Below are 26,583 nucleotides of genomic sequence, written 5' to 3'. Positions count from 1 at the left end.
AAATAAAATTTGACAACTGTCAGATTTAACTAAAATGTCACGTTAGAATAAATGTCATAAATATGTATTATCACGGACTTACCTTTTTTTCTATAATTTGTGACGCACTGAAAAATGTTCATGAAAAGGAGAATATTTGTGATTATTTGCAATTTGTTTATTTTTGTCTTGTGTTGTTTGGAACTATTTTATTAGAAATCACTAAATTTTTGGATTTTACCTGTGACTAGGGAACATTGTTATATAAAGGTATTTTTATGTAGGTATTTTTTCTATAAATTCCTGTTACTGTAAAGGAAAAATAACACATTAATAAGTTGTAGGTTCATATCACTTATTAATTATTATTAATATATTTTGATGTTTATGTGAAATACCGATATAGTTCGACGTTCAGATGCTTCCTGCTCGGATACTTGGTCATATACAAAGAAATGAGCAATTAAGAAACGAAATAAATAGGTATAATATAGAGGAGAATAAAGAGAAGGGAAAGTGATGCATTTACTTTAGGAGTTTGTAGATCTATTTATATTAACAACAGACATGGTGAACTATTTTTTTGAGAGGCTTATACCTCATAATATGTCATAATACGTTCATCCAAGCAGTGTTGAGCCGTCACTGCCAATTTTTGCCTCACTTATTTTTATGCAATAAGTTCCTATCAAAGAGTAGTCGGTCAGAGCTATCAGTTATTTTTCGTCCGCTATAACCTTTCCCATGTGTAGTGATTCATTTTCAAACAAATTAAGTCAAACATAAAGTGAAATGAACGTTGATGTGTATATACATTTTGTATACTAATATACTAAACACATCGGCATACGTTTCACTTTATGTTTTGATTTAATTTGTTTGAAAATGAATCGTGCCCCATGACAAAGATAAAATGGAACTACTATATCAATTGCCCAAAATACTGTTAAGGCCCCCTCTCACCATCAAATAATTGACAGTTATTTGATCAAACTTGACAGTCAAACTTGACTAGTGACACAAACTATACATACTAACTGTCACTTTGTGTCACTAACTGTCAAGTTTGATCAAATAACTGTCAATTATTTGATGGTGAGACGGGGCCTTTAGCAACCGTTTAAATGATGTAACAAATTTAACAATTGAACATCTAAGTGAAGAGTCGATTATCTTTCCTACTACATTCATTCAAAAAGAGAATTTTAAAAGAAAATTTATGCAGAAGTTTAATTTTCCTGGCTGTGTCCTGGATAGTTTGCACACATGTTGCTATAATTGCTCCAACGGAACGGGAACATAACTATCTTAATAGAAAAGTTATCTTTCTAAAAATGTCCAAATTGTAACACTTGTTATATAACACTACTTACTTGTAATATTATATTATGTACTATATGCTGCCAATAATCAATTTATAAAAATAATGTATTATCACATAATATATTATATTGCAAATATCACAAAAATTTGTAGTATTTGTTGATATTTGTGTTGAAAAAACTTTGACTAACAAAATAAATAATAAGTAAAATATTACAATCTTTTAGGCATGTGATCCAGACTTAAAAATTTTAAACATCGATGCTAGATGGGGAGGTGCAACACATGATGCTTCATATGGAGAAACTCAAATGTAAAACTTTTTTGCAGCAGATCGTTTAAAATAGAGATCAAAGCATTTTCCATTTCTATTCTGGCAAAGATTACTTTCACTTCTTAGTTATCTTTGCTGGAAGGTGAACCTTTATATCTTATTATGAAGTATTTTGAACATAAATAAATAAATATCTTAAAGAAATGTTTATTTAAAGTTTCATAATAATTTTTATAAGTAGTTTAATATTATTACTTATTTTTGCACTAGAATTCATAATTGTAAAGCTTCATTGACTAATGGCCAGTTTCACCAAAGATGAATAGTAGTTTATTCGATGAATAAAATTATTCAACTGATAAAACTGACACAACTATGTTTCTCTAACGTCAAATAGTACTTATTTTATTTATTTATCAAATAAATATTTACTCTTCAAATGAATTGACGAGTTAATCTCACTTTAAATATCTATAACAAAGAAAATTCGTCAATTTAATTTTAAATTATCAAACTATTCACTGATTTATTTGCTGTTGGTGAAACTGGCCATAGAGAGTAAAATTGCATTATTTTTCAATTTACATAAATTTGTGGTTTATTTGTGATTTATTCTTTGTTCTCATTTTAGTCTTGGTATGAAACAATGTTAAGACAATACTGTGTGCTTTTTCAGTCCTATGAAAGAAAATGTTTTGGATGTAACAGAGAAGTACTACAACTTTGTTATGAAGATTTGTCTTTATGTTATTTTTATAATGTTCATGGATTATATTTGTTTTTATGTTTTCTTCAGTTTAAATAAAGTTTATGTTTTACCCATTATTGATTTTTATTTCAACCTAAAAATTATAATGATAATAGTAAGAGGATTCTGAGGTTTTTCTGCAGAAACAATGCATTTTTTGAGAAAAAATATTTCACAAAAATTAAGGTTAATTTTGTAAAAGTCAGACTGTCCTCTGTAGTTAATTTACATATATTTTTATATTGTTCTGAAGCTGCTTCTTTGTGATATCGTATCGTATGCAATATACTATTTTATTGTGAAATAATCCACGCTTTAGTTAAAAATAAAATTTATTAACGTTTCAACTTCCAAGTCAGAAATCGTTATTGAAATACAAAATATTAATTAATATTTTAGTACTCATTAATAAGTTAAATTAAAATTTATTATATTATTTTATATTTCGATAACTGCTTCCGAAGTGGAAGTTAAAACGTCAATAAATTTCATTTTTCACTTAAATTGTGGCTTTTTTCCCAATAAAATAGAAAATCATATATTTTTATTAACTAAACTTATGCCTGGTAGCACCAACAAATCTTAAACTCAGCTCAGCTCATAGATATGGCCGCTTTAAGTTTCACTCACGTTGCACCATAATTTTCGATTCTTATCTAAATAAATAATCCATTGTGCCAAGCTGAAAACTGATCTAAGACTCAATGATGCCACACGTACATATATTTCGCAATCTGAGCTTAAGGCACATCTAGAGTTTAAGATCTGTTGGTGCAACCAGGCATTAAACATCTTTATATAGGTAAGCTTTCAGAATACAAATAATGTGTGCAAAAGAATAAGCATTTTAAATTTTATTCAAAAAAATTAAATTCAAACAAATTTTTATAAAAAAACTACAAATAATTTAAATAACTTATTAAAAACAATCACAGTGAAGGTCAAGCTTTTTTTTATCTGCATCAACCACTAGGGTTTATTAAACAAGTGGAGAAAATATTATTTATACCTAATGAATAAATTATATTTACTATAAGTATGGGTTGTTAAACAGTATATAAAATCAAAATGTACCTACAATTATGTAGAAAAAAGTTTTATTCATCTAAGAAACATACAGTGTAAGTAGATACATTCACCAATCTATTTTGAGACAAAATTCTATTCTGTAGAGGTTTAAGGTACCAGTATCACGAAGAAATAAAGTTGATGTCTCCAAATCAAGGAAAGCCAAACATGTTATTTAGGTTTGTTGCTTCGTTATCCTGCTATTAGTTATCTCAAAATAAAAACTAATTGTATTTTTGCAAAACAGTCACTATGAAAAACTACGAGAAACTTTCTTTACATGTCTATGAGGAAAACCCTTGATTGAAATATTATGTAAAACATATTAGTGAACATAAACAATAACAATAGACAAAAATATTCTATGCGGAACCGGGAAAAATAAATATCTGTCATATTGCCATATTGGTTCTGTTTTTGTTTATCAACATGAGAAAGAAAGAGATTAACCGTCCTTTCTACAGCTAAGAAGTGGTAGTTTGAGGATTTTTATTCTACAAGGGTGGGGATAAAATTCGACTGGAAACGACCATTCTATTCATCGTGATACCAAATTCACGCTTGCAGGCGATAATCGACGGTTGCTAGGCAACGTGACGTCAGCATTCTACCGATCGTGATCCCACCGCTGATTCGAAAGGGCCTGATTCTTAGGGAATCCAACGATCTGTCAAACTATTCCAATATGTCTGGCGATTGGCATGCAATACATTGAAAGCATATGATAAATATTGTTTTTTAAGTATTTAAAGTAATTTTCGTATATTTATATCCGCCTAAGTATTGCTAAAGTGCACTTTACATCAACAATAAATTGAACAATAAATTGACCAAGTTATTCAAGGCCAAATTTGACGTGTTCTCAAAGCACAATTTGACATCCATGTTTGTTCGTTATTAACTTGACGCCAATAAATTCGTGAATTTCTTGAAAGCAAAATTTTCTTGTCCTCAAAAAAATTGAAGGAACTTGGAATAAATGTTGTAAAAATGTCAATATTTTCAGTAGTACCAATGCAATGATTTTTTTATTAGAAGCTTTTGAATGTCGTTTGTTTCTTTGTTTGAGTAAAGTGTTTGATTTGAAACAGAATAGAATAGAACAGATTAATAAAATAAATAAAATAGAGAGATAGATTAGAATAGATATATAGTATAAAATAAACTGAAATAGAATAGAGTAGAATATAATAGAATAGATGTAATATATATGTAGATACTTACTAATAAAGTATTTGATTTAAAACAGAATAGAGTAGAATGTAACAGATTAAATGAAATATATAGATAGATTAGAATAGATATATAGTATAGAATAAAGTAAAATATAATATAATAGGTGAAATGATTGTGAAAAGCAATAGTTTTAAGTACCTAGGATCGGTATTACAGAGTAATGGAGAAATAGATGGAGATGCATGCAGTAGAATTAGGGCTGGATGGATGAAGTGGAAAGAAGCGAGTGGTGTGTTGTGACAGAAAAATTCCAATGAAGCTGAAGGGAAAATTCTATAAAACAGCCACAAGACCGGCTATGATGCGCGGAACTGAATGTTGGGCAGTGAAAAAGAAAGCGGAACAATGAATGCATGTGGTGGAAATGAGAATGCTTAGATGGATGAGTGGAGTGACAAAGAAGGATAAAATTAGATATGAGTATATTAGGGGAAGTCTAGGTGTGGCACCAATTGATGCCAAAATGAGAGAGCATAGGTTAAGATGGTTTGGTCATGTTCAACATCGAGACGTTAATCACCCAATACGAAGAATAGCTGAAGTGCAGATTCCTGGAAGGAGTAGGAGAGGAAGACCAAAGAAGACGATAAGGCAGGACATGTTGGTAAAGGGGATTAACATTGATATGACTCAAGATAGAATTGTGTGGAGAAATGCAATTAGGGAAGCCGACACTGCATAGGAATAAGGCAAAGAGAATGATGATGATAATAGGTGTAATGTGTAGATACTTATATAGAATAGGTTTGAAATAGAGTAGAATATAATAGAATAAAGATACTATATACCTACATAGATACATCCCTAATAGCACAAGGATGTCCTTCACAGACTTTAGGGAGGTCCGTTTTCGTCCAAGGAACGTCCTATTTTGGTCCAAATGTCGCGCTACCGAATGTCTGTTGGACGTCCACTTAAGGTCCGAAGGGACGTACATTGGACCTTAATCGGACGTCCTAGGGAACGTAAATTGGACCTTAACAGGACGTCCTATTTTGGTCCAAATGCCACGTTGCCAAACGTCCAATGGACGTCCACCTAACGTCCGAGGGGACGTTCAGTGAATGTCAATTGGACCTTCATAGGATGTCCCAGTTTGGTCCAATGTCTTGCTGCCGAACGTCCATCTAACGTCCTGAGAGGACCTCCGGTGGACGTCTAGCATCGATATTTAGACCTGTGGAGAATGTATGGTGGGAAATAAAAAATATATTTTTAAGGAACTTATATTACATCTTATATTAAATTACAATTATTGGATATTACATTATTTACATTAAATTACAATACACTTCTCCAAGAAATTAACGCACCACCTTAAAAATAGGGCATTTTTGATGTCTCGAATTTTCTAAACCTGTTGTCTCATCTGAGTGATTTTTTTATAATATAGCCTAGGCTATAGGTTACATCCTTAAGCTTGTCATGCACTGGTAGCTATACTGTAATATATGTATATTATATCATATCGCTCTCTATAGTAATGAGTGAGCCTGCAGACAGGGTACTAATGGTTCCGTATGTGCAGGCTCACTCATTACTATAGAGAGCGACGTGATACAATGTATATTACAGTATAGCTCCCCGTGCATGACAAGCATAAGGCAGTAACCTATAGCCTCAGGCTATATTATTATAAAAAAATTACTTAGATGGGACAACAGGTTTAGGAAATTCGAGACATCAAAAATGCCCAATTTTTAAGGTGGTGCGTAATGCACTGTATATATAGGTAAACTTATATACAGGCTGTAACAAAAATAAAATTTTTGTGTTTATTTAGTTGGCTATCTATTATAGTGTACAATCATCTAGAATATTTTGAACAAACTAAAAACATGAATATATCATCGAAAAAATAATAAAAAGGTCTTAAAATGCTTGGTTAGATATTAAGATCTAGTTAAAAAGAAACCAAAAACTGTATATTTTCTACAGAACGTAGATTATGAATTTTTAAGCCAGCTAATCCCATTTATTATACAGGGTGTCCCGAAAAGATTGGTCGTAAATTAAATCACATATTCTGGGACCAAAAATAATTTGAATGAACCTAACTTACCTTAGTACAAATATGCACACAAAAAAAGTTACAGCCCTTTGAAGATACAAAATGAAAATTCGATTTTTTCGAATATATCGAAAACTATTAAAGATTTTTTATTGAAAATGGATATGAAGCAATATTATTGCAGTAACATCTTAAAGAAAAATTATAGTGAAATTTGTGCACCCCATAAAAATTTTATGGGGGTTTTGTTCCCTTTAACCCCCCCAAACTTTTGGGTACGTTCCAATTAAATTATTTCTGCGGTACCATTAGTTAAACACTGTGTTTTTAAAACTTTTTTACCTCTTTCTATTTTTTCGATAAAGCTCTTTTTATCAAGATATGGCTTCTTTTTAAAATGGTTCAAAATATACCTAAAAATGTAAATCATAAATAAATTTTCATATTATTAGTCTCTACAATCGTACTTAACCATATACAAATATGTGGTGGATTTGACAAATATTCAAAATATCACGATAAAAACTGACTTCAAAAAAGTACTAAGAGGCAAAAAAGTTTTAAAAACATTGTGTTTAATAGTACCACAATAATAATTCAATTGTAACTTACACAAAAGTTTGGGGGGGGGGGGGGTTTAAACGAACAAAACCCCCATAAAATTTGTATGGGGTGTCGGGTGTCCAAATTTCACTATACAGTGGAACCTCGATTATCTGTCTCTCTATTAACTGTTAACCATTTTGTAAGAGAGACTAAAAACTTTTTTTACAGTCACCTCCTGTTTTCATATGATATTTTTTGACATGTTTTGTAGTAAATTCAATTATCTATTTACTACAAAACATGTCAAAATTTACATGTGAAAACAGATGACCCTAAAAATGGTTTTTCGTCTCCTACAAAATTCATGAAAAAGCAGATAGGAGGTATTGTCACATCACCGACGATATACCAGAAGTATATGTGGCCATACCAAATAATACATCCTTGATAAATATAAACATTTTTATTGCACAAAATATATATATTTCTATATATATATATATATATATATATATATATATATATATATATATATATTTTTCCATAATCATCACTACGATGATGATTCATTTGTATTGAATTGTACATTGCAATTCTCTGATGTTTGGGAAAAAGGGCTTAAGTCAGAATTGCACATCGATAATGTTTTGATGATTTCTGGACCAGAAAAATCGGCTCTTTTTATTGGTACATACAGTTTAAGTCTGCAACACTTTTTTTATGGTCCAGAAATCATCAAAACATTATTGATGTGCAATTCTGACTTCAGCCCTTTTTGCCAAACATCAGAGAATTACAATCTGGTCATAACTGACCAATGAGCAATTTTAATTTAACCTAAATTACTACTGTTCCTTAAAATGAAGAGCTTACCCTATAGCGTCTCTTATCTAATCTAACAAGATCGTGCACTATTCTAACATACACAGGCACACAAGCACTACGCTCTGCTTTTCACTATCACCTATCACTCAAACTAGTTCAAAAGGCTTTGTCCTCTTCAATCTTCTAGTTTGTCCAGTAGTAGATATCGAGGAGCTGGATTTCCTCAATATTCTCATACTTATGAAGTTGTTGTTGCTCATGACCTCCTGTTATCTTCTTGATGACTATATTATCCAGGTTCCATTCCTAGGTCTTGATATTTGTTTATAAAGTAATATCTTATTATGCATCGACAATGTGGAGTTTCTTCCAACTAGTCAATACACTTTTTATAGGTATCTTTCTTTTGCCTTTCATAGCCACAACAAGGCTATAATACGTTTCCTTCCTGGTTTTTTTGTAGACCACTTTCAGCTGATTCTAAAAAATTAAAATGAATGGTAATTTTTCTATTCTTTACAATTAAAAATCAAAAGAAATAGGAAATAGGTACTACTATTTACAGGTAATAATATGCATAAATAATTCGTTTCCTAAAGAATACAGAAAATTGAAAACGTTTTTATAATACTTACATAATTGTTTAAACAAAAGAGACCCAGCCAGAGCAAAACTAACAGACAGAACTGCAAAAAAGCCACTAATTTCCATTTTCCCACCCCCTTATCTTATATGCATTTTCCAATCAAAATTTTTAGGTTGTCATGAACATGAAAGACTCAACCTCAACAAATAATAATAAACAAAAAGCTCTACAGCTCTACTTCCACTTCCCGCCAAATGGACACAGGTTGGTGACACTGAATTCACGCCAAATAAATGAAAAAATAGAACAATTTTCTTTTTCGTCAATTTCTTCACGTGAAGTTTATAACGAACAAACTTAGATGTCAAAGTGTGCTTTTACACGTCAAATTTGGCCTTGAATAACTTGGTCAATTTCTTGTCCAATTTATTGTTGATGTAAAGTGGACTTAACATACTTCTGTGACATAATAAAAAATATTGTTTACATCAATAAACTAGAATAAGTACTTAAAAAGTTTTATTTAACTAAGTAATTTGGAAGGTTGAAGAAAGGTAGGTTAACAAATTTTATATTTCAAAGTTTAATAATAAATTATATTAAGCATCCCTAAAATAGATTTTTTACTTATGTATTTTATTATTTTAGGTTAGTTAGTAATAGCTATGCCACTAACATGTATTGTAGTGAACTGTGGAAGCAGGTCGAAAAGGGATAAAGTATCTTTTTTTGCTATTCCCAAACCACTGAAGTTTAAACATGCTATCCACTTGAATGAATTAACTGTTAAACGCAGAAAAAAATGGATAAGGGCCATACGAAGAGCAGACCTGACAGAATCAAAATTAAAATATCAAAAAGTGTGTTCCAAACATTTTATTCAAGGTTTGTCAATAATTTTCTATAAAGAAATAATATTAATCTTAATATATTTCAATAAAATATTGTAGGTGCCGTGGCAGTTAGTAGGCATTCGCATCGGGTAAAATTTTTTGGAAAATATGAAAATATACATTGTTTTAAGCTATTTTCCCAAAAAATTTTACCCGATGCGAATGCCTACTAACTGTGTATCTACGTTATATAATTTTGTTTTAGGACAACCTGCAAAACTTGAAGATGTAAATGATCCTGATTGGATACCAACCCAAAATATGGGTTACTCTAGGGGACCTGTAAAACGAAAGCAGGACCTTGAAAGACTGGAAAGAGTAAAGAAAAGATCTTCCACAAAGGTTTCACAAGAGGACAATGATACATTTATTGAGGTATACTAATTAAAAGAGAATGTCATTAACTTTAAATTGATTTGGAATTAAGGGGATCCGTACAAAGTTTCGGCTACAATGCTATTTAAATCGGATTCATTCTTTTCAAAACCTGAGAAAACTAATAAGTATTTTTGAAAAATTTAAATGCAGAATGAAAGATTACTTTATTACCGAGGGCGAAAGTCCCTGAAAACTTTTATGTTTATTTTAATAAGTTACAGGGGTGAAAACTAAGAGAAAATGTAGTGTGTTTTTTATTTTAAAATATCTCATTCAAAAGAAAACTTTTTATTTATTCTAAGGGACTTTCGGCCCTTGATAACAATTTAGTCTTTCATTCTGCATTTAAATTTTTTAAAAATATTTATTTGTTTTTTCAGGATTAAAAATGGTGATATTTTCCAAATCGAACATTCGTTATCTTTATCATACAACGCACTGAGTCGAATAGAATATGGTGATAAGACAGTGACAATTTTAAATATTTGACATGGCATCAGGAATATTTTGAGTTATTGATTAAATAATATTGATAGTGTATTTGATGAATAATTGATTGAAGACGTGAACTTAATAAAAAGTTATTTATTGTTTATTATTTATGGAAGATCCAGGCGGGGAATACACCAGTATATATTCTGTGATCCAAGTATTTTGTTGTTACAGATGTTCAAAATTGTAAGCGTTCTATAGTAACAATATATTATTAAAAAATCACTTTTGCTCGATTGGGTGTTAGTTTTTGTTGTACAATATATAAATTATTACAATCACTGAATACATAGCTAGTGAAAAAATTATCATATTAATTAACTGAATTAATAATTTAAGCCATTATGCAAGTAACAGTTATCCAAGAACTTTCAAAAGCCATATTTTTAAAGTTAATGATGACATTGTCAACTAATGTTTACATATCCATACCAGTGAGAATTTTACTACACATAATTTGTCATGTAAAGACAGAAAAGGTAGGGATAGCAGTAAAATATTTGCGCTTACACTCTTAAAGGGAATTTTAATTATAGAGATCAGTGTATAATAGTCGACAGTACATGTAAAAACCTTAATTACTCTGTTACCAATGTTGTATCGGATTGTGAAGACATTATAAAAGATCTAGGTATTCAGTTTGACTCACAACTAACCTTCAAGATTCGTATAAATGTAAAGTATATGATTTTATAATAAGAAACTGTCATAAGTTTGATATTTTGAAATTAAAACTGTTGTATTTTTGCTTAATTCTGTTAAAGCTTGCATATGGTTCCACTATAAGGATCCCAATTTATAATCAATTATGTTTGTTACAGAATGAAAACAATACAGTAAGTGAAAGTAACACTACAGCAATGTATGAAGACAGTACTGGAACCGAAACTCAAACTGAGTTAACCTCAGATGATATTGAACAGATGGCTCAACAATTAAAATTTGCAAATAAAAAAATTGACGAGTTGACTCGCAGAATTAATAAGACCATTTTAAGTTTCGAGTCACTAGAAACGGACAATCCGAAATGTTTATATTATACCGGTTTAAATTTTTCTGTTTTGAAGTCAGTATTTGACAGAATTAAACCATTTATTCCATCATCCTCAGTAACTGTTTTAGATCCCTCTCAACAATATTTGTTGACATTGATGAAAATGAGACTTAATCTAGATTTTAAATATTTGGCCTACCAATTTGGCATTTCTCAATCAACATGTTCCACCTATTTTAATACCATCATCTCAATAATGTATCAAAGATTTAAAAATAGCATAAAATGGCCAGATCGGGAAATTATTAAAAAAAACATGCCTTCTTGCTTTAGAGAAGTCTTTCATGATAAGACCACAATTATCATTGATTGCTTTGAGGTGTTTATCCAAAAACCAGCTAGTTATTTAACCCAGCAGCAAACATGGTCAAACTATAAACATCATAACACAGTTAAATTCCTTATTGGAATTACTCCCCAAGGCTGTATTTCATATATCAGTAAAGCATGGGGAGGAAGAACATCAGATAAACAAATAGTAGAGCTCTCTGGTTTTTTGGATAAAATAGAACCCCAAGATATTGTGATAGCAGATCGAGGTTTTTTGATAAAAGAATTTTTAGATGTGTTACAAGCAAAGCTAGTAATTCCAGCTTTTACCAAGGGGAAAAACAATTGCTTCCACTAGAGCTGGAAGAAACTAGAAACATTGCACAGGTTAGAATCCACGTAGAAAGAGTTATTGGCTCCATTAAAAATAAATTTAATATTTTTTCAGAGCCACTTCCGATTTCTATGTTAACCCATGTTACTGATGGTATAAATATAGTTGATAAGATAATTTTTATAGCATGTGTTTTGATTAATTTATGCCCTCCTATTGTTCCAATTTAATTAAATTTAACCTATTTCACCAGATTGTCGCCTTTTTAGTATTTCTTTTAATAATTTTTGGTACACATCTGAAGTGTCACTACGAAAAACAATCAATGACACCTTTGGCCAAAACTAGGATATATATATGCCATGTTGTCGAGGTTGTCAGTTAGTTTTGAATTATAAATAGCTACAGCAAGAAAACTTGCATTGTTTCAGACAAAATCAAACAAGCTTATATTTTTCTAAAACTTTTTTTGTTGGTTTTTAAATATGTTAAAGTAAAAAGTTCTACTCACAGATTTGGCCGCTAATTGTTTAAAGAATTAAAACTCTTTTGTATACTTAAATAATTTTAAAAATATTGAATTCATCATTTTACAAATCTTTGTTGTGGGGAAGCTTGCAGTTCTGATGATCTATTGTTGTTAAATCGGTATAATATAAACAAAATTGGGCATTTTTGTCTGTTTGATTTATAAATAAATAAACATTTTGCTTTATGTTGTAAAGTACTTTATAATCAACTATTTTCAATGGGAAATAAGCCACAATTTTACCAAAAAAATGATTTTATTAACGTTTCGACGCCCAAGTCGGGTGTTGTCAAAATACAAAATATTAAATTAAACAAAAATGTTATTGCTTAGTAAAAAATTCTTCTAATAATTTATTTAATCTGACTCATTTATATCAGCAATTCAGACATGGATTATACATTTTAATGAAGAAGACTTTAAAATGATATTGCCAATATTGATGAGTTGCGTTCCTGGGACGACTTTACTAAAAGATAGTAAATCATAATATTATCATTCGAAAGTGGTAGGTTTATTGGTCAAAAGGTGGAGAATAAAAGACAAAGACTTCGGCTACTTCATCTATTTATTGAAGACATTTTTGTTCACTAATTAGTGAACATTACCAGTTCATCTACAAATGAGTTTGATAAATAACAAACATCCATAGAAAAAAAGCAATGCAACTAGCAAGTTGTAAGTAAAGCAGCTAGTGAAACGAACCATTGAGAAATGTAAAATACAGACATTAAGTTTGTAAAAAACTAAGTACAGTTAACAATTTAAAAGCCAATACAAGAGCAAGAGATCATGTAGTAACATAATGATTGCATAAAAAAATTGCAAAAAATGTGTTCAACTAGAACGAAAATAATGTCCAGAATTCAACAATTCCAGACAATAATTTGCATTCAAATGATTTAATTTTAACTTTAAGTAGCATTCTTACAATAATGACTGTGGCTAGCGTATATTATTTATGTACACCTCATTGGTTGTTTTTGTATTTTGATATTAATAAAAAATTTGTGACAATTTTAATGAAAATAAATCATATGAAAACTGAAAAGAATGTATTTATTTGATGTTTCGGAGACTGACCTATATCAACCGTAGAATGAATTGTAAAAATATTAAGGAAACAAAGTTTCAAAATTTCCTCTTAAAAGTATATGTATACTATGGTACACTGTACTTTTGTATGTATATATGGAATAAACATGGCTCGAGGGAAACTTTTGAAGGTCCAGAACCTTTCTGTGGCATCACTAATGATGCTACGAAAAATGAGGTTCAGAAATGGCTGATAAAGAATAATCAATAGAAAAGGAGAACCACTCAAGTTCAAGTCTAGACTAAATAAAAAAAATAATCAAGAATATTAATAAAAAACTCAAACAGTTTCATGAACCTCAATAAACGAGAGATGAAAACGGTCACTGAAATGGTGACAAGTAAGGTGAATGAACCATGGTGCAGAAAGTGCGAAATGGAAGAAGAGAGTGAATGGACTCAATAATGATTATGAAAATAATGGAAACATGAACCATTAAAATTTTATGTGGCATAATCATGAAATAGTTTCTGGTTGCATATTGAACATGTCCACCTAGTTTTGGGTTTTTCTAATAAATTTACACACCCAATATGGAACCAGAAAATATTACAATTCTCATATGAGCATTGAACCATAGGTTGGCCATCATCGACATTATTGCAAAAACACCACTTTGTTATATTGCCACCTGGTACTCTGGAAGTGTAATAACGTCCTAAAAGTTCAGGCATAATTACTTTTGCATGAAAATTTAGGACTTTATCTTTAATTTCTTCCCAAAATTTTATGTCTGGTAAAACTCTTTCGATAAATATAAAATTAGGACACCAGACAACAAAGTCACAATAATTAAGTTTACAAATAAATATTTGTGCTTGCACCTGGTAATAGTACTTATGTTTTTTATTCATTTTTACTGTACCAGTTTTATCACATTCAAGACAGGAGTCCTTTCGACTTGCATACTCCTGTAAATTTCCATTTTCTCGAAGAGAAAATGGACACTTTACTTCTAAGGTACCCGCAGCACAACAGTCACAATACACAAATCCATCAGGTGAGGCACCTAACTGAGGCCATTTCATGCACACTACCAAGCCAATTGTATTCACTATAAAGTCTCTATGATTCCTGCTAGTTTCTTTTTTATAAGCATCAATTGCCAGCTGTTCGTGATTTATCCCCCATCTTATTGCCCTTGTAGAAATTTTGCGAGGGTAACATATTGATTTGATCAAAGATAGGGATGGTTTCTCCACATTGGTTCTACAGACATCTTTAAAAATTGAAGCTGTTACTCTACCAGTCCTTTGTCTATACCACTCTGCACATTTCCTTTGGTCCTGTGTCTTATCTTCTATTTCTCTTCGTATATTCTGGGTTACCTCCATTTTACATTTCATACCTAGTTGAATGAGATCATCTAGAGGCATTTTTTCATATTTTTTATGGTACACATTAAAAAGGACTGGTATACTAACTTTTTCATTATTTTCATCTGACAGTTGTGACGCAAATGGCTCTACATGCCTCATCAAAACAGCGTCACAATTGGAATTTTGCAATTCTTGCAGCAAGTCCAACATTTCGCTATCATCCATTGGAGGAATTTCCTTATAATTTTTTTCTTCTATCACTTTCCCCCAGTCTAGTGAAGCAGCTTCTATTGGATGTGTACCACTTTGCGTTGGAACTGGCCAAGTTGATTTGACATCTGTACACGCTACATTCTTTTCATTTTTCTGCTGCTTCAAATATGCTGCATGCTCTGCAGCGTACAAAACTGCTGTAACATGGCTACATACTTCCCCAAGACCTGCCATGCAAGTACAATGCGCAGTACAAATACTACCACCTGTTTCAGCGATAATCCAAACTCTTAATTTGGTTTCTCTAGCTCTCATTGAATGCTGCACCTGAAACAAAAAAATTAAATCAATTATCAAGGCAATCAATTATATTAAACCCTAAGACTAAAAAGTAGTCTCTTTAATATTGATTATTAACAAATCAGGTATTTTTTCTTAAAAAATTTGAAATACAGGTACTACTCTTACCTTGCCTATTAAAAGCACCAGATCAGTGGTGTCATGGCAAAATTAGCAGTGTGGGAACGCAGTGCCGGAACGCACTGCTAATTTTTGTTTACAAAACCTAAATTCTCTATTATTTTTTTCTTTTCTTAACCAGTGCGGGAACGGCGTTCCCACGCGTTCCCACACCATGACACCACTGCACCAGATCATTAATAACTTTAAAACCCACTTTTTCTACAAAGCCAGACTTGAAATATTTGTAAGCTGCTAAACTTTTATAAGCTCTCATTTGTTCATGGGTATAAAAGCTGTGAGTAAAAACAATATAGGTCAGAATGTCCATGGAAGCTATTGGTGGCACATAGGTAAGTCCATAATCAAAATCGACTTCACTTAGAGCATATGGATCACAGTTAAGTTGTTTGATTTTGTCCAAATATCTATCTGCGGCTTCAGGAGAGCTTATTCTTAGTTGGTCCAAATAGGAACTTTCTTTTAAAGCCATATTTGTAATAAAAACAAAAGTCCGACTCTCACAAATAATATTGCAATGTTGTCTTGAAAAAGACAGTTTTTCAAAGGGTACAAGTAACTAAATAAAACAATTTTAACACCAACTCTACAACGAAAAGCACAAGTGCAACAATGCAAGTAAACCAGCAAAATCGACTGCATGCCATACGACCGCCATTTAAACGTCAAAATAGTCACGTGGTTTGGATTGCCTAATTAGGGAATCCAACGATCTGTCAAACTATTCCAATATGTCTGGCGATTGGCATGCAATACATTGAAGGCATATGATAAATATTGTTTTTTAAGTATTTAAAGTAATTTTCGTATATTTATATCCGCCTAAGTATTGCTAACATACTTCTGTGACATAATAAAAAATATTGTTTACATCAATAAACTAGAATAAGTACTTAAAAAGTTTTATTTAACTAAGTAATTTGGAAGGTTGAAGAAAGGTAGGTTAACAAATTTTATATTTCAAAGTTTAATAATAAATTATATTAAGCATCCCTAAAATAGATTTTTTACTTATGTATTTTATTATTTTAGGTTAGTTAGTAATAGCTATGCCACTAACATGTATTGTAGTGAACTGTGGAAGCAGGTCGAAAAGGGATAAAGTATCTTTTTTTGCTATTCCCAAACCACTGAAGTTTAAACATGCTATCCACTTGAATGAATTAACTGTTAAACGCAGAAAAAAATGGATAAGGGCCATACGAAGAGCAGACCTGACAGAATCAAAATTAAAATATCAAAAAGTGTGTTCCAAACATTTTATTCAAGGTTTGTCAATAATTTTCTATAAAGAAATAATATTAATCTTAATATATTTCAATAAAATATTGTAGGTGCCGTGGCAGTTAGTAGGCATTCGCATCGGGTAAAATTTTTTGGAAAATATGAAAATATACATTGTTTTAAGCTATTTTCCCAAAAAATTTTACCCGATGCGAATGCCTACTAACTGTGTATCTACGTTATATAATTTTGTTTTAGGACAACCTGCAAAACTTGAAGATGTAAATGATCCTGATTGGATACCAACCCAAAATATGGGTTACTCTAGGGGACCTGTAAAACGAAAGCAGGACATTGAAAGACTGGAAAGAGTAAAGAAAAGATCTTCCACAAAGGTTTCACAAGAGGACAATGATACATTTATTGAGGTATACTAATTAAAAGAGAATGTCATTAACTTTAAATTGATTTGGAATTAAGGGGATCCGTACAAAGTTTCGGCTACAATGCTATTTAAATCGGATTCATTCTTTTCAAAACCTGAGAAAACTAATAAGTATTTTTGAAAAATTTAAATGCAGAATGAAAGATTACTTTATTACCGAGGGCGAAAGTCCCTGAAAACTTTTATGTTTATTTTAATAAGTTACAGGGGTGAAAAACTAAGAGAAAATGTAGTGTGTTTTTTATTTTAAAGTATCTCATTCAAAAGAAAACTTTTTATTTATTCTAAGGGACTTTCGGCCCTTGATAACAATTTAGTCTTTCATTCTGCATTTAAATTTTTTAAAAATATTTATTTGTTTTTTCAGGATTAAAAATGGTGATATTTTCCAAATCGAACATTCGTTATCTTTATCATACAACGCACTGAGTCGAATAGAATATGGTGATAAGACAGTGACAATTTTAAATATTTGACATGGCATCAGGAATATTTTGAGTTATTGATTAAATAATATTGATAGTGTATTTGATGAATAATTGATTAAAGACGTGAACTTAATAAAAAGTTATTTATTGTTTATTATTTATGGAAGATCCAGGCGGGGAATACACCAGTATATATTCTGTGATCCAAGTATTTTGTTGTTACAGATGTTCAAAATTGTAAGCGTTCTATAGTAACAATATATTATTAAAAAATCACTTTTGCTCGATTGGGTGTTAGTTTTTGTTGTACAATATATAAATTATTACAATCACTGAATACATAGCTAGTGAAAAAATTATCATATTAATTAACTGAATTAATAATTTAAGCCATTATGCAAGTAACAGTTATCCAAGAACTTTCAAAAGCCATATTTTTAAAGTTAATGATGACATTGTCAACTAATGTTTACATATCCATACCAGTGAGAATTTTACTACACATAATTTGTCATGTAAAGACAGAAAAGGTAGGGATAGCAGTAAAATATTTGCGCTTACACTCTTAAAGGGAATTTTAATTATAGAGATCAGTGTATAATAGTCGACAGTACATGTAAAAACCTTAATTACTCTGTTACCAATGTTGTATCGGATTGTGAAGACATTATAAAAGATCTAGGTATTCAGTTTGACTCACAACTAACCTTCAAGATTCGTATAAATGTAAAGTATATGATTTTATAATAAGAAACTGTCATAAGTTTGATATTTTGAAATTAAAACTGTTGTATTTTTGCTTAATTCTGTTAAAGCTTGCATATGGTTCCACTATAAGGATCCCAATTTATAATCAATTATGTTTGTTACAGAATGAAAACAATACAGTAAGTGAAAGTAACACTACAGCAATGTATGAAGACAGTACTGGAACCGAAACTCAAACTGAGTTAACCTCAGATGATATTGAACAGATGGCTCAACAATTAAAATTTGCAAATAAAAAAATTGACGAGTTGACTCGCAGAATTAATAAGACCATTTTAAGTTTCGAGTCACTAGAAACGGACAATCCGAAATGTTTATATTATACCGGTTTAAATTTTTCTGTTTTGAAGTCAGTATTTGACAGAATTAAACCATTTATTCCATCATCCTCAGTAACTGTTTTAGATCCCTCTCAACAATATTTGTTGACATTGATGAAAATGAGACTTAATCTAGATTTTAAATATTTGGCCTACCAATTTGGCATTTCTCAATCAACATGTTCCACCTATTTTAATACCATCATCTCAATAATGTATCAAAGATTTAAAAATAGCATAAAATGGCCAGATCGGGAAATTATTAAAAAAAACATGCCTTCTTGCTTTAGAGAAGTCTTTCATGATAAGACCACAATTATCATTGATTGCTTTGAGGTGTTTATCCAAAAACCAGCTAGTTATTTAACCCAGCAGCAAACATGGTCAAACTATAAACATCATAACACAGTTAAATTCCTTATTGGAATTACTCCCCAAGGCTGTATTTCATATATCAGTAAAGCATGGGGAGGAAGAACATCAGATAAACAAATAGTAGAGCTCTCTGGTTTTTTGGATAAAATAGAACCCCAAGATATTGTGATAGCAGATCGAGGTTTTTTAATAAAAGAATTTTTAGATGTGTTACAAGCAAAGCTAGTAATTCCAGCTTTTACCAAGGGGAAAAAACAATTGCTTCCACTAGAGCTGGAAGAAACTAGAAACATTGCACAGGTTAGAATCCACGTAGAAAGAGTTATTGGCTCCATTAAAAATAAATTTAATATTTTTTCAGAGCCACTTCCGATTTCTATGTTAACCCATGTTACTGATGGTATAAATATAGTTGATAAGATAATTTTTATAGCATGTGTTTTGATTAATTTATGCCCTCCTATTGTTCCAATTTAATTAAATTTAACCTATTTCACCAGATTGTCGCCTTTTTAGTATTTCTTTTAATAATTTTTGGTACACATCTGAAGTGTCACTACGAAAAACAATCAATGACACCTTTGGCCAAAACTAGGATATATATATGCCATGTTGTCGAGGTTGTCAGTTAGTTTTGAATTATAAATAGCTACAGCAAGAAAACTTGCATTGTTTCAGACAAAATCAAACAAGCTTATATTTTTCTAAAACTTTTTTTGTTGGTTTTTAAATATGTTAAAGTAAAAAGTTCTACTCACAGATTTGGCCGCTAATTGTTTAAAGAATTAAAACTCTTTTGTATACTTAAATAATTTTAAAAATATTGAATTCATCATTTTACAAATCTTTGTTGTGGGGAAGCTTGCAGTTCTGATGATCTATTGTTGTTAAAACATTTTGCTTTATGTTGTAAAGTACTTTATAATCAACTATTTTCAATGGGAAATAAGCCACAATTTTACCAAAAAAATGATTTTATTAACGTTTCGACGCCCAAGTCGGGTGTTGTCAAAATACAAAATATTAAATTAAACAAAAATGTTATTGCTTAGTAAAAAATTCTTCTAATAATTTATTTAATCTGACTCATTTATATCAGCAATTCAGACATGGATTATACATTTTAATGAAGAAGACTTTAAAATGATATTGCCAATATTGATGAGTTGCGTTCCTGGGACGACTTTACTAAAAGATAGTAAATCATAATATTATCATTCGAAAGTGGTAGGTTTATTGGTCAAAAGGTGGAGAATAAAAGACAAAGACTTCGGCTACTTCATCTATTTATTGAAGACATTTTTGTTCACTAATTAGTGAACATTACCAGTTCATCTACAAATGAGTTTGATAAATAACAAACATCCATAGAAAAAAAGCAATGCAACTAGCAAGTTGTAAGTAAAGCAGCTAGTGAAACGAACCATTGAGAAATGTAAAATACAGACATTAAGTTTGTAAAGAACTAAGTACAGTTAACAATTTAAAAGCCAATACAAGAGCAAGAGATCATGTAGTAACATAATGATTGCATAAAAAAATTGCAAAAAATGTGTTCAACTAGAACGAAAATAATGTCCAGAATTCAACAATTCCAGACAATAATTTGCATTCAAATGATTTAATTTTAACTTTAAGTAGCATTCTTACAATAATGACTGTGGCTAGCGTATATTATTTATGTACACCTCATTGGTTGTTTTTGTATTTTGATATTAATAAAAAATTTGTGACAATTTTAATGAAAATAAATCATATGAAAACTGAAAAGAATGTATTTATTTGATGTTTCGGAGACTGACCTATATCAACCGTAGAATGAATTGTAAAAATATTAAGGAAACAAAGTTTCAAAATTTCCTCTTAAAAGTATATGTATACTATGGTACACTGTACTTTTGTATGTATATATGGAATAAACATGGCTCGAGGGAAACTTTTGAAGGTCCAGAACCTTTCTGTGGCATCACTAATGATGCTACGAAAAATGAGGTTCAGAAATGGCTGATAAAGAATCATCAATAGAAAAGGAGAACCACTCAAGTTCAAGTCTAGACTAAATAAAAAAAAATAATCAAGAATATTAATAAAAAACTCAAACAGTTTCATGAACCTCAATAAACGAGAGATGAAAACGGTCACTGAAATGGTGACAAGTAAGGTGAATGAACCATGGTGCAGAAAGTGCGAAATGGAAGAAGAGAGTGAATGGACTCAATAATGATTATGAAAATAATGGAAACATGAACCATTAAAATTTTATGTGGCATAATCATGAAATAGTTTCTGGTTGCATATTGAACATGTCCACCTAGTTTTGGGTTTTTCTAATAAATTTACACACCCAATATGGAACCAGAAAATATTACAATTCTCATATGAGCATTGAACCATAGGTTGGCCATCATCGACATTATTGCAAAAACACCACTTTGTTATATTGCCACCTGGTACTCTGGAAGTGTAATAACGTCCTAAAAGTTCAGGCATAATTACTTTTGCATGAAAATTTAGGACTTTATCTTTAATTTCTTCCCAAAATTTTATGTCTGGTAAAACTCTTTCGATAAATATAAAATTAGGACACCAGACAACAAAGTCACAATAATTAAGTTTACAAATAAATATTTGTGCTTGCACCTGGTAATAGTACTTATGTTTTTTATTCATTTTTACTGTACCAGTTTTATCACATTCAAGACAGGAGTCCTTTCGACTTGCATACTCCTGTAAATTTCCATTTTCTCGAAGAGAAAATGGACACTTTTCTTCTAAGGTACCCGCAGCACAACAGTCACAATACACAAATCCATCAGGTGAGGCACCTAACTGAGGCCATTTCATGCACACTACCAAGCCAATTGTATTCACTATAAAGTCTCTATGATTCCTGCTAGTTTCTTTTTTATAAGCATCAATTGCCAGCTGTTCGTGATTTATCCCCCATCTTATTGCCCTTGTAGAAATTTTGCGAGGGTAACATATTGATTTGATCAAAGATAGGGATGGTTTCTCCACATTGGTTCTACAGACATCTTTAAAAATTGAAGCTGTTACTCTACCAGTCCTTTGTCTATACCACTCTGCACATTTCCTTTGGTCCTGTGTCTTATCTTCTATTTCTCTTCGTATATTCTGGGTTACCTCCATTTTACATTTCATACCTAGTTGAATGAGATCATCTAGAGGCATTTTTTCATATTTTTTATGGTACACATTAAAAAGGACTGGTATACTAACTTTTTCATTATTTTCATCTGACAGTTGTGACGCAAATGGCTCTACATGCCTCATCAAAACAGCGTCACAATTGGAATTTTGCAATTCTTGCAGCAAGTCCAACATTTCGCTATCATCCATTGGAGGAATTTCCTTATAATTTTTTTCTTCTATCACTTTCCCCCAGTCTAGTGAAGCAGCTTCTATTGGATGTGTACCACTTTGCGTTGGAACTGGCCAAGTTGATTTGACATCTGTACACGCTACATTCTTTTCATTTTTCTGCTGCTTCAAATATGCTGCATGCTCTGCAGCGTACAAAACTGCTGTAACATGGCTACATACTTCCCCAAGACCTGCCATGCAAGTACAATGCGCAGTACAAATACTACCACCTGTTTCAGCGATAATCCAAACTCTTAATTTGGTTTCTCTAGCTCTCATTGAATGCTGCACCTGAAACAAAAAAATTAAATCAATTATCAAGGCAATCAATTATATTAAACCCTAAGACTAAAAAGTAATCTCTTTAATATTGATTATTAACAAATCAGGTATTTTTTCTTAAAAAATTTGAAATACAGGTACTACTCTTACCTTGCCTATTAAAAGCACCAGATCATTAATAACTTTAAAACCCACTTTTTCTACAAAGCCAGACTTGAAATATTTGTAAGCTGCTAAACTTTTATAAGCTCTCATTTGTTCATGGGTATAAAAGCTGTGGGCTGTGAGTAAAAACAATATAGGTCAGAATGTCCATGGAAGCTATTGGTGGCACATAGGTAAGTCCATAATCAAAATCGACTTCACTTAGAGCATATGGATCACAGTTAAGTTGTTTGATTTTGTCCAAATATCTATCTGCGGCTTCAGGAGAGCTTATTCTTAGTTGGTCCAAATACGAACTTTCTTTTAAAGCCATATTTGTAATAAAAACAAAAGTCCGACTCTCACAAATAATATTGCAATGTTGTCTTGAAAAAGACAGTTTTTCAAAGGGTACAAGTAACTAAATAAAACAATTTTAACACCAATTCTACAACGAAAAGCACAAGTGCAACAATGCAAGTAAACCAGCAAAATCGACTGCATGCAATACTGCATGCCATACGACCGCCATTTAAACGTCAAAATAGTCACGTGGTTTGGATTGCCTAATTCATTTCGACAGTCGCAATTTCATTTCGACACCGCCATGACAGCCGGAGAGTATAGCGATTCTTGGGGATATTAACCTTATCATGTTGAGACTGCTCAGAATTTGGGTTGGCGCTTCGGTTTCTTGGATTTTGTTGATAGTCTGGGAAAATTATCGAAAAAATACCATTTTTGGGAAAAATTATTTACCAGCTATTTTATTGCTAAAATCGAATCTTAAGATTGCATATATTAGTAATATGGGGTATGACAAGTCCGCAGAAAGTGTGTTATTTTATTTATAAACAAATTAGCACTCCTAAATCTTCTTTTTTTTTCAATTAGTGGTCTGTAACTCCTATAATTTTTCCTTTGAGCCAAAAACACTCAAATAAAAATTCACCGTAATTTAGTTCTGCACAAAGTTATTTTTTTTCCGATTTCCTTCAACAAAAATTTTACTCAGAAAATCCGAGTTTTCCCAAAAAATCTGCCATTTTCAATTAAAATTTTAGGGAAGTACCTAATTATTTATCAATAATTAAATAATTGAAGACATGAAAGATTTATTATAGTAGATTATACAGAGGGGCTAAATTATGGAATAAATTCATTTCTTTAAAACGGACGATTTTGGAGCAAAATCCCGAAAGAGGTCGATTTTTATTTTTAAATTACAATTTTTTGGCATATATTTCATACTAGTGACGTCATCCATCTGAGCGTGATGACGTAATCGATAATTTTGTTAATGGGAATAGGGGTCGTGTGGTAGGTCATTTGAAAGGGCGTTTAATTCTCTATTCAGTAATATAAACATTAATATCATTAGGTATTTATACAGGGTTGCCAAAAAAATTTTTGAATTAAATTAATTGGCGCAAAAAGAAGAATGTATGTAATTTATTTAACTCAAAATACATTGTACTGCTGTCAGAAAATAGAAAAAAAGGTTTATTTCACAAATAAACATTACTTTTCGCTTAAATTAAATCACAAACAGCCTCCCTCCTACCTATTGGCAGTTTGAACTTTTAATTTAAGCTAAAAGCAATGTTTATTTGCAAAATAAACATTTTTTTCTATTTTCTGACAGCAATAGAATGTATTTTGAGTTAAATAAATTACATGCATTCTTCTTCTTGCGTCAATTAATTTAATTCAAAATTTTTTTTGGCCTCCCTGTATAAATAATGATATTAATGTTTATAATACTGAATAGAGCATTGAACGCCTTTGTAAATGAGCTACAACACGAACCCATATTCCTATTTAAAAAAATAATTACGTCATCACGCTCGGATGGATGACGTCACTAGTTTGAAATATATGCCAAGAAATTTAATTTAAAAATAAAAATCGACCTGTTTCGGGATTTTTCTCTAAAATCGTCCATTTTAGAGAAAATGAATTTATTCCATAATTTTATTGAAATGTTAGCTATCCTGATCCCCAAGTATATGTAAATCAGGTTGGCAATCAGGGTTGCCAATTTAGTAGATTTTCTACTAGATCTAGTAGAATTTCTTGTGATTTAGTGGGAAAATTTTAAATCTAGTAGATTTTAGAATCTGGTAAAAAATATAGTAGATTTTAGTAGGTTTTGGTTGTAAGAAAGGAATCTTTTATTTTGACAAATGACAATGACATTAAATATTTTTATTTTTGTAAAAAATTATAAAAATAACCTCTAAAATGTGCTAAAATTCTATTTTTGTTACCTGTAATATATATAAAAAGTAAAAAGATCATGAAAAAGAGTAAAACGTTGAATTTAATTAGTATTTTGTCATTTAAAGAGCAATATAACCCATAATACTCATCCTACAATATTATGGAAGTGCATTTAGAAAAAATACTCTATTTTAGGAGTTGTCAAATACTTTTGCATATTATGGATTATGGGCACATAAAATGGGGAATTTATGGACAATGTATTGTTAGGGAATATCCAGTTCTCAACTACCTATTAATGACACACCATAGCAGAATCTTCGACAGCAGTTGAAGTGCTTTTTAATCAATCATAAATTGCTTCAATTGTTATTGAAAGAAGGTTTGGTATTTTAAAGAGATTTTTCGTATTAATATGTGAAATGAGATGCAATGCAACATACCTTTTGTTCCAATAATAGCAGCTTTACAAATATTGCAGTTGTTTAGAGAAAACATTGAAATATTGGCAACTGAGCCTGCGGTTATTAATTCGAACAAACTGTGGCAGTACCTTTATACATTTTTAACCAGGAGAAAGTCTAGTGCAACTTTTTGTGTAATGTGTGTTTGTTTGTTTTAAAATGTTGCCATTTAAGGCAAATACAGTAAAACCTCCGTTAACCGAAACCTTTTTAACCAAAACATCGTTTAACCGAAATGGCTGACAGTTTCAATAATTTTGTCAATATAAAGGAAATTAATCAAAAAGCAATAAAATCAAGGAAAATGAACATGTTTAGAGTGTTTTTTAAAGAATTCTTCTATTTTCTTTTGTGTTTCCCTTTGACAATGATGTTTTGTAGCTATATCTCTCCAATACTATGTAATTTGCTAAAAGAAGAGTACAAAAACAATGTCATTTTTAACTGAAATTCTTGTTATCCAAAACAGCCTACCCCCAATTATTTTGGTTAACGGAGGTTTTACTGTAAATGGCTAATGTTGATAATATATTATTTTTCTTGGACTGCAGTTTGTTAATAAATTTATAAATACATAGGTACATGATATTGGTGTTTGATTTGAAGTATCATTTAAAGTATGTTATATCACATTCCGTTAAAAGAACTTCCACAGCTAGCAAAAATGTATGAATAAACAAATTGTTTTAAAGGACAAAAAAATAATAAGTAAAGGAATTGGATTTATGGTGTTTTTTTTATAGCACATTTAAATAAACAAATGCTGATGGCATGCAAATGAAAGTGTCATACTTTTGGTCTTAGTTCAAAACTTTATATATTCCAATGCATAAAGCATTAAAATTTAAAAAATAAATACTTAAACCTTTGTT

The 26,583-nt window shown here is 30.7% G+C and overlaps 4 protein-coding genes and 1 long non-coding RNA gene across 5 annotated transcripts; 3 read left to right on the top strand and 2 right to left on the bottom strand.

Annotated features, from left to right (window-relative positions):
* The first annotated feature begins 267 nt into the window (after positions 1 to 267).
* Positions 268 to 2,398, top strand: LOC126884411 (uncharacterized). Its single transcript, XR_007698017.1, has 2 exons — positions 268 to 1,718; positions 2,208 to 2,398. It is a non-coding gene; the product is annotated as an uncharacterized LOC126884411 (long non-coding RNA).
* A 6,646-nt stretch (positions 2,399 to 9,044) lies between these two features.
* Positions 9,045 to 13,600, top strand: LOC126884397 (uncharacterized). The gene is made up of 4 exons (XM_050650317.1): positions 9,045 to 9,150; positions 9,245 to 9,481; positions 9,695 to 9,864; positions 11,181 to 13,600. Exons 2-4 carry the CDS (start codon positions 9,262 to 9,264, stop codon positions 12,039 to 12,041), a joined length of 1,251 nt encoding a protein of 416 aa, XP_050506274.1. The 5' UTR covers positions 9,045 to 9,150; positions 9,245 to 9,261; the 3' UTR covers positions 12,042 to 13,600.
* On the bottom strand, positions 13,097 to 15,661 carry LOC126884394 (uncharacterized). Its single transcript, XM_050650313.1, has 2 exons — positions 15,643 to 15,661; positions 13,097 to 15,501 (listed from the first exon to the last, which is right to left on the bottom strand). Exon 2 carries the CDS (start codon positions 15,487 to 15,489, stop codon positions 14,086 to 14,088), a length of 1,404 nt encoding a protein of 467 aa, XP_050506270.1. The 5' UTR covers positions 15,490 to 15,501; positions 15,643 to 15,661; the 3' UTR covers positions 13,097 to 14,085.
* A 762-nt stretch (positions 15,662 to 16,423) lies between these two features.
* On the top strand, positions 16,424 to 20,987 carry LOC126884393 (uncharacterized). The gene is made up of 4 exons (XM_050650312.1): positions 16,424 to 16,592; positions 16,687 to 16,923; positions 17,137 to 17,306; positions 18,624 to 20,987. The coding sequence occupies exons 2-4, from the start codon at positions 16,704 to 16,706 to the stop codon at positions 19,689 to 19,691; spliced, it is 1,458 nt and encodes a 485-aa protein (XP_050506269.1). The 5' UTR covers positions 16,424 to 16,592; positions 16,687 to 16,703; the 3' UTR covers positions 19,692 to 20,987.
* On the bottom strand, positions 20,484 to 23,276 carry LOC126884390 (uncharacterized). The gene is made up of 2 exons (XM_050650308.1): positions 23,031 to 23,276; positions 20,484 to 22,889 (listed from the first exon to the last, which is right to left on the bottom strand). The coding sequence occupies exons 1-2, from the start codon at positions 23,133 to 23,135 to the stop codon at positions 21,474 to 21,476; spliced, it is 1,521 nt and encodes a 506-aa protein (XP_050506265.1). The 5' UTR covers positions 23,136 to 23,276; the 3' UTR covers positions 20,484 to 21,473.
* Between the last annotated feature and the right edge of the window lie 3,307 nt (positions 23,277 to 26,583).

Source organism: Diabrotica virgifera, chromosome 5 (assembly GCF_917563875.1).
Source record: "Diabrotica virgifera virgifera chromosome 5, PGI_DIABVI_V3a".
In the NCBI taxonomy this organism is placed as follows: Eukaryota; Metazoa; Arthropoda; class Insecta; order Coleoptera; family Chrysomelidae; genus Diabrotica; species Diabrotica virgifera.
The sequence above is the reverse complement of the archived record's forward strand: the minus strand, read 5'-3'. Positions and strand labels throughout refer to the sequence as shown.

Coding starts and splice junctions, on each gene's coding strand:
- LOC126884397 (XM_050650317.1), top strand. CDS start 9,262: ATGCCACTAACATGTATTGTAGTGAACTGTGGAAGCAGGTCGAAAAGG. Junction 9,482..9,694: donor TTCCAAACATTTTATTCAAG/GTTTGTCAATAA, acceptor ATTTTGTTTTAG/GACAACCTGCAAAACTTGAA. Junction 9,865..11,180: donor ACAATGATACATTTATTGAG/GTATACTAATTA, acceptor TGTTTGTTACAG/AATGAAAACAATACAGTAAG.
- LOC126884394 (XM_050650313.1), bottom strand. CDS start 15,489: ATGAGAGCTAGAGAAACCAAATTAAGAGTTTGGATTATCGCTGAAACA.
- LOC126884393 (XM_050650312.1), top strand. CDS start 16,704: ATGCCACTAACATGTATTGTAGTGAACTGTGGAAGCAGGTCGAAAAGG. Junction 16,924..17,136: donor TTCCAAACATTTTATTCAAG/GTTTGTCAATAA, acceptor ATTTTGTTTTAG/GACAACCTGCAAAACTTGAA. Junction 17,307..18,623: donor ACAATGATACATTTATTGAG/GTATACTAATTA, acceptor TGTTTGTTACAG/AATGAAAACAATACAGTAAG.
- LOC126884390 (XM_050650308.1), bottom strand. CDS start 23,135: ATGAGAGCTTATAAAAGTTTAGCAGCTTACAAATATTTCAAGTCTGGC. Junction 22,890..23,030: donor TGGTGCTTTTAATAGGCAAG/GTAAGAGTAGTA, acceptor TTTTTGTTTCAG/GTGCAGCATTCAATGAGAGC.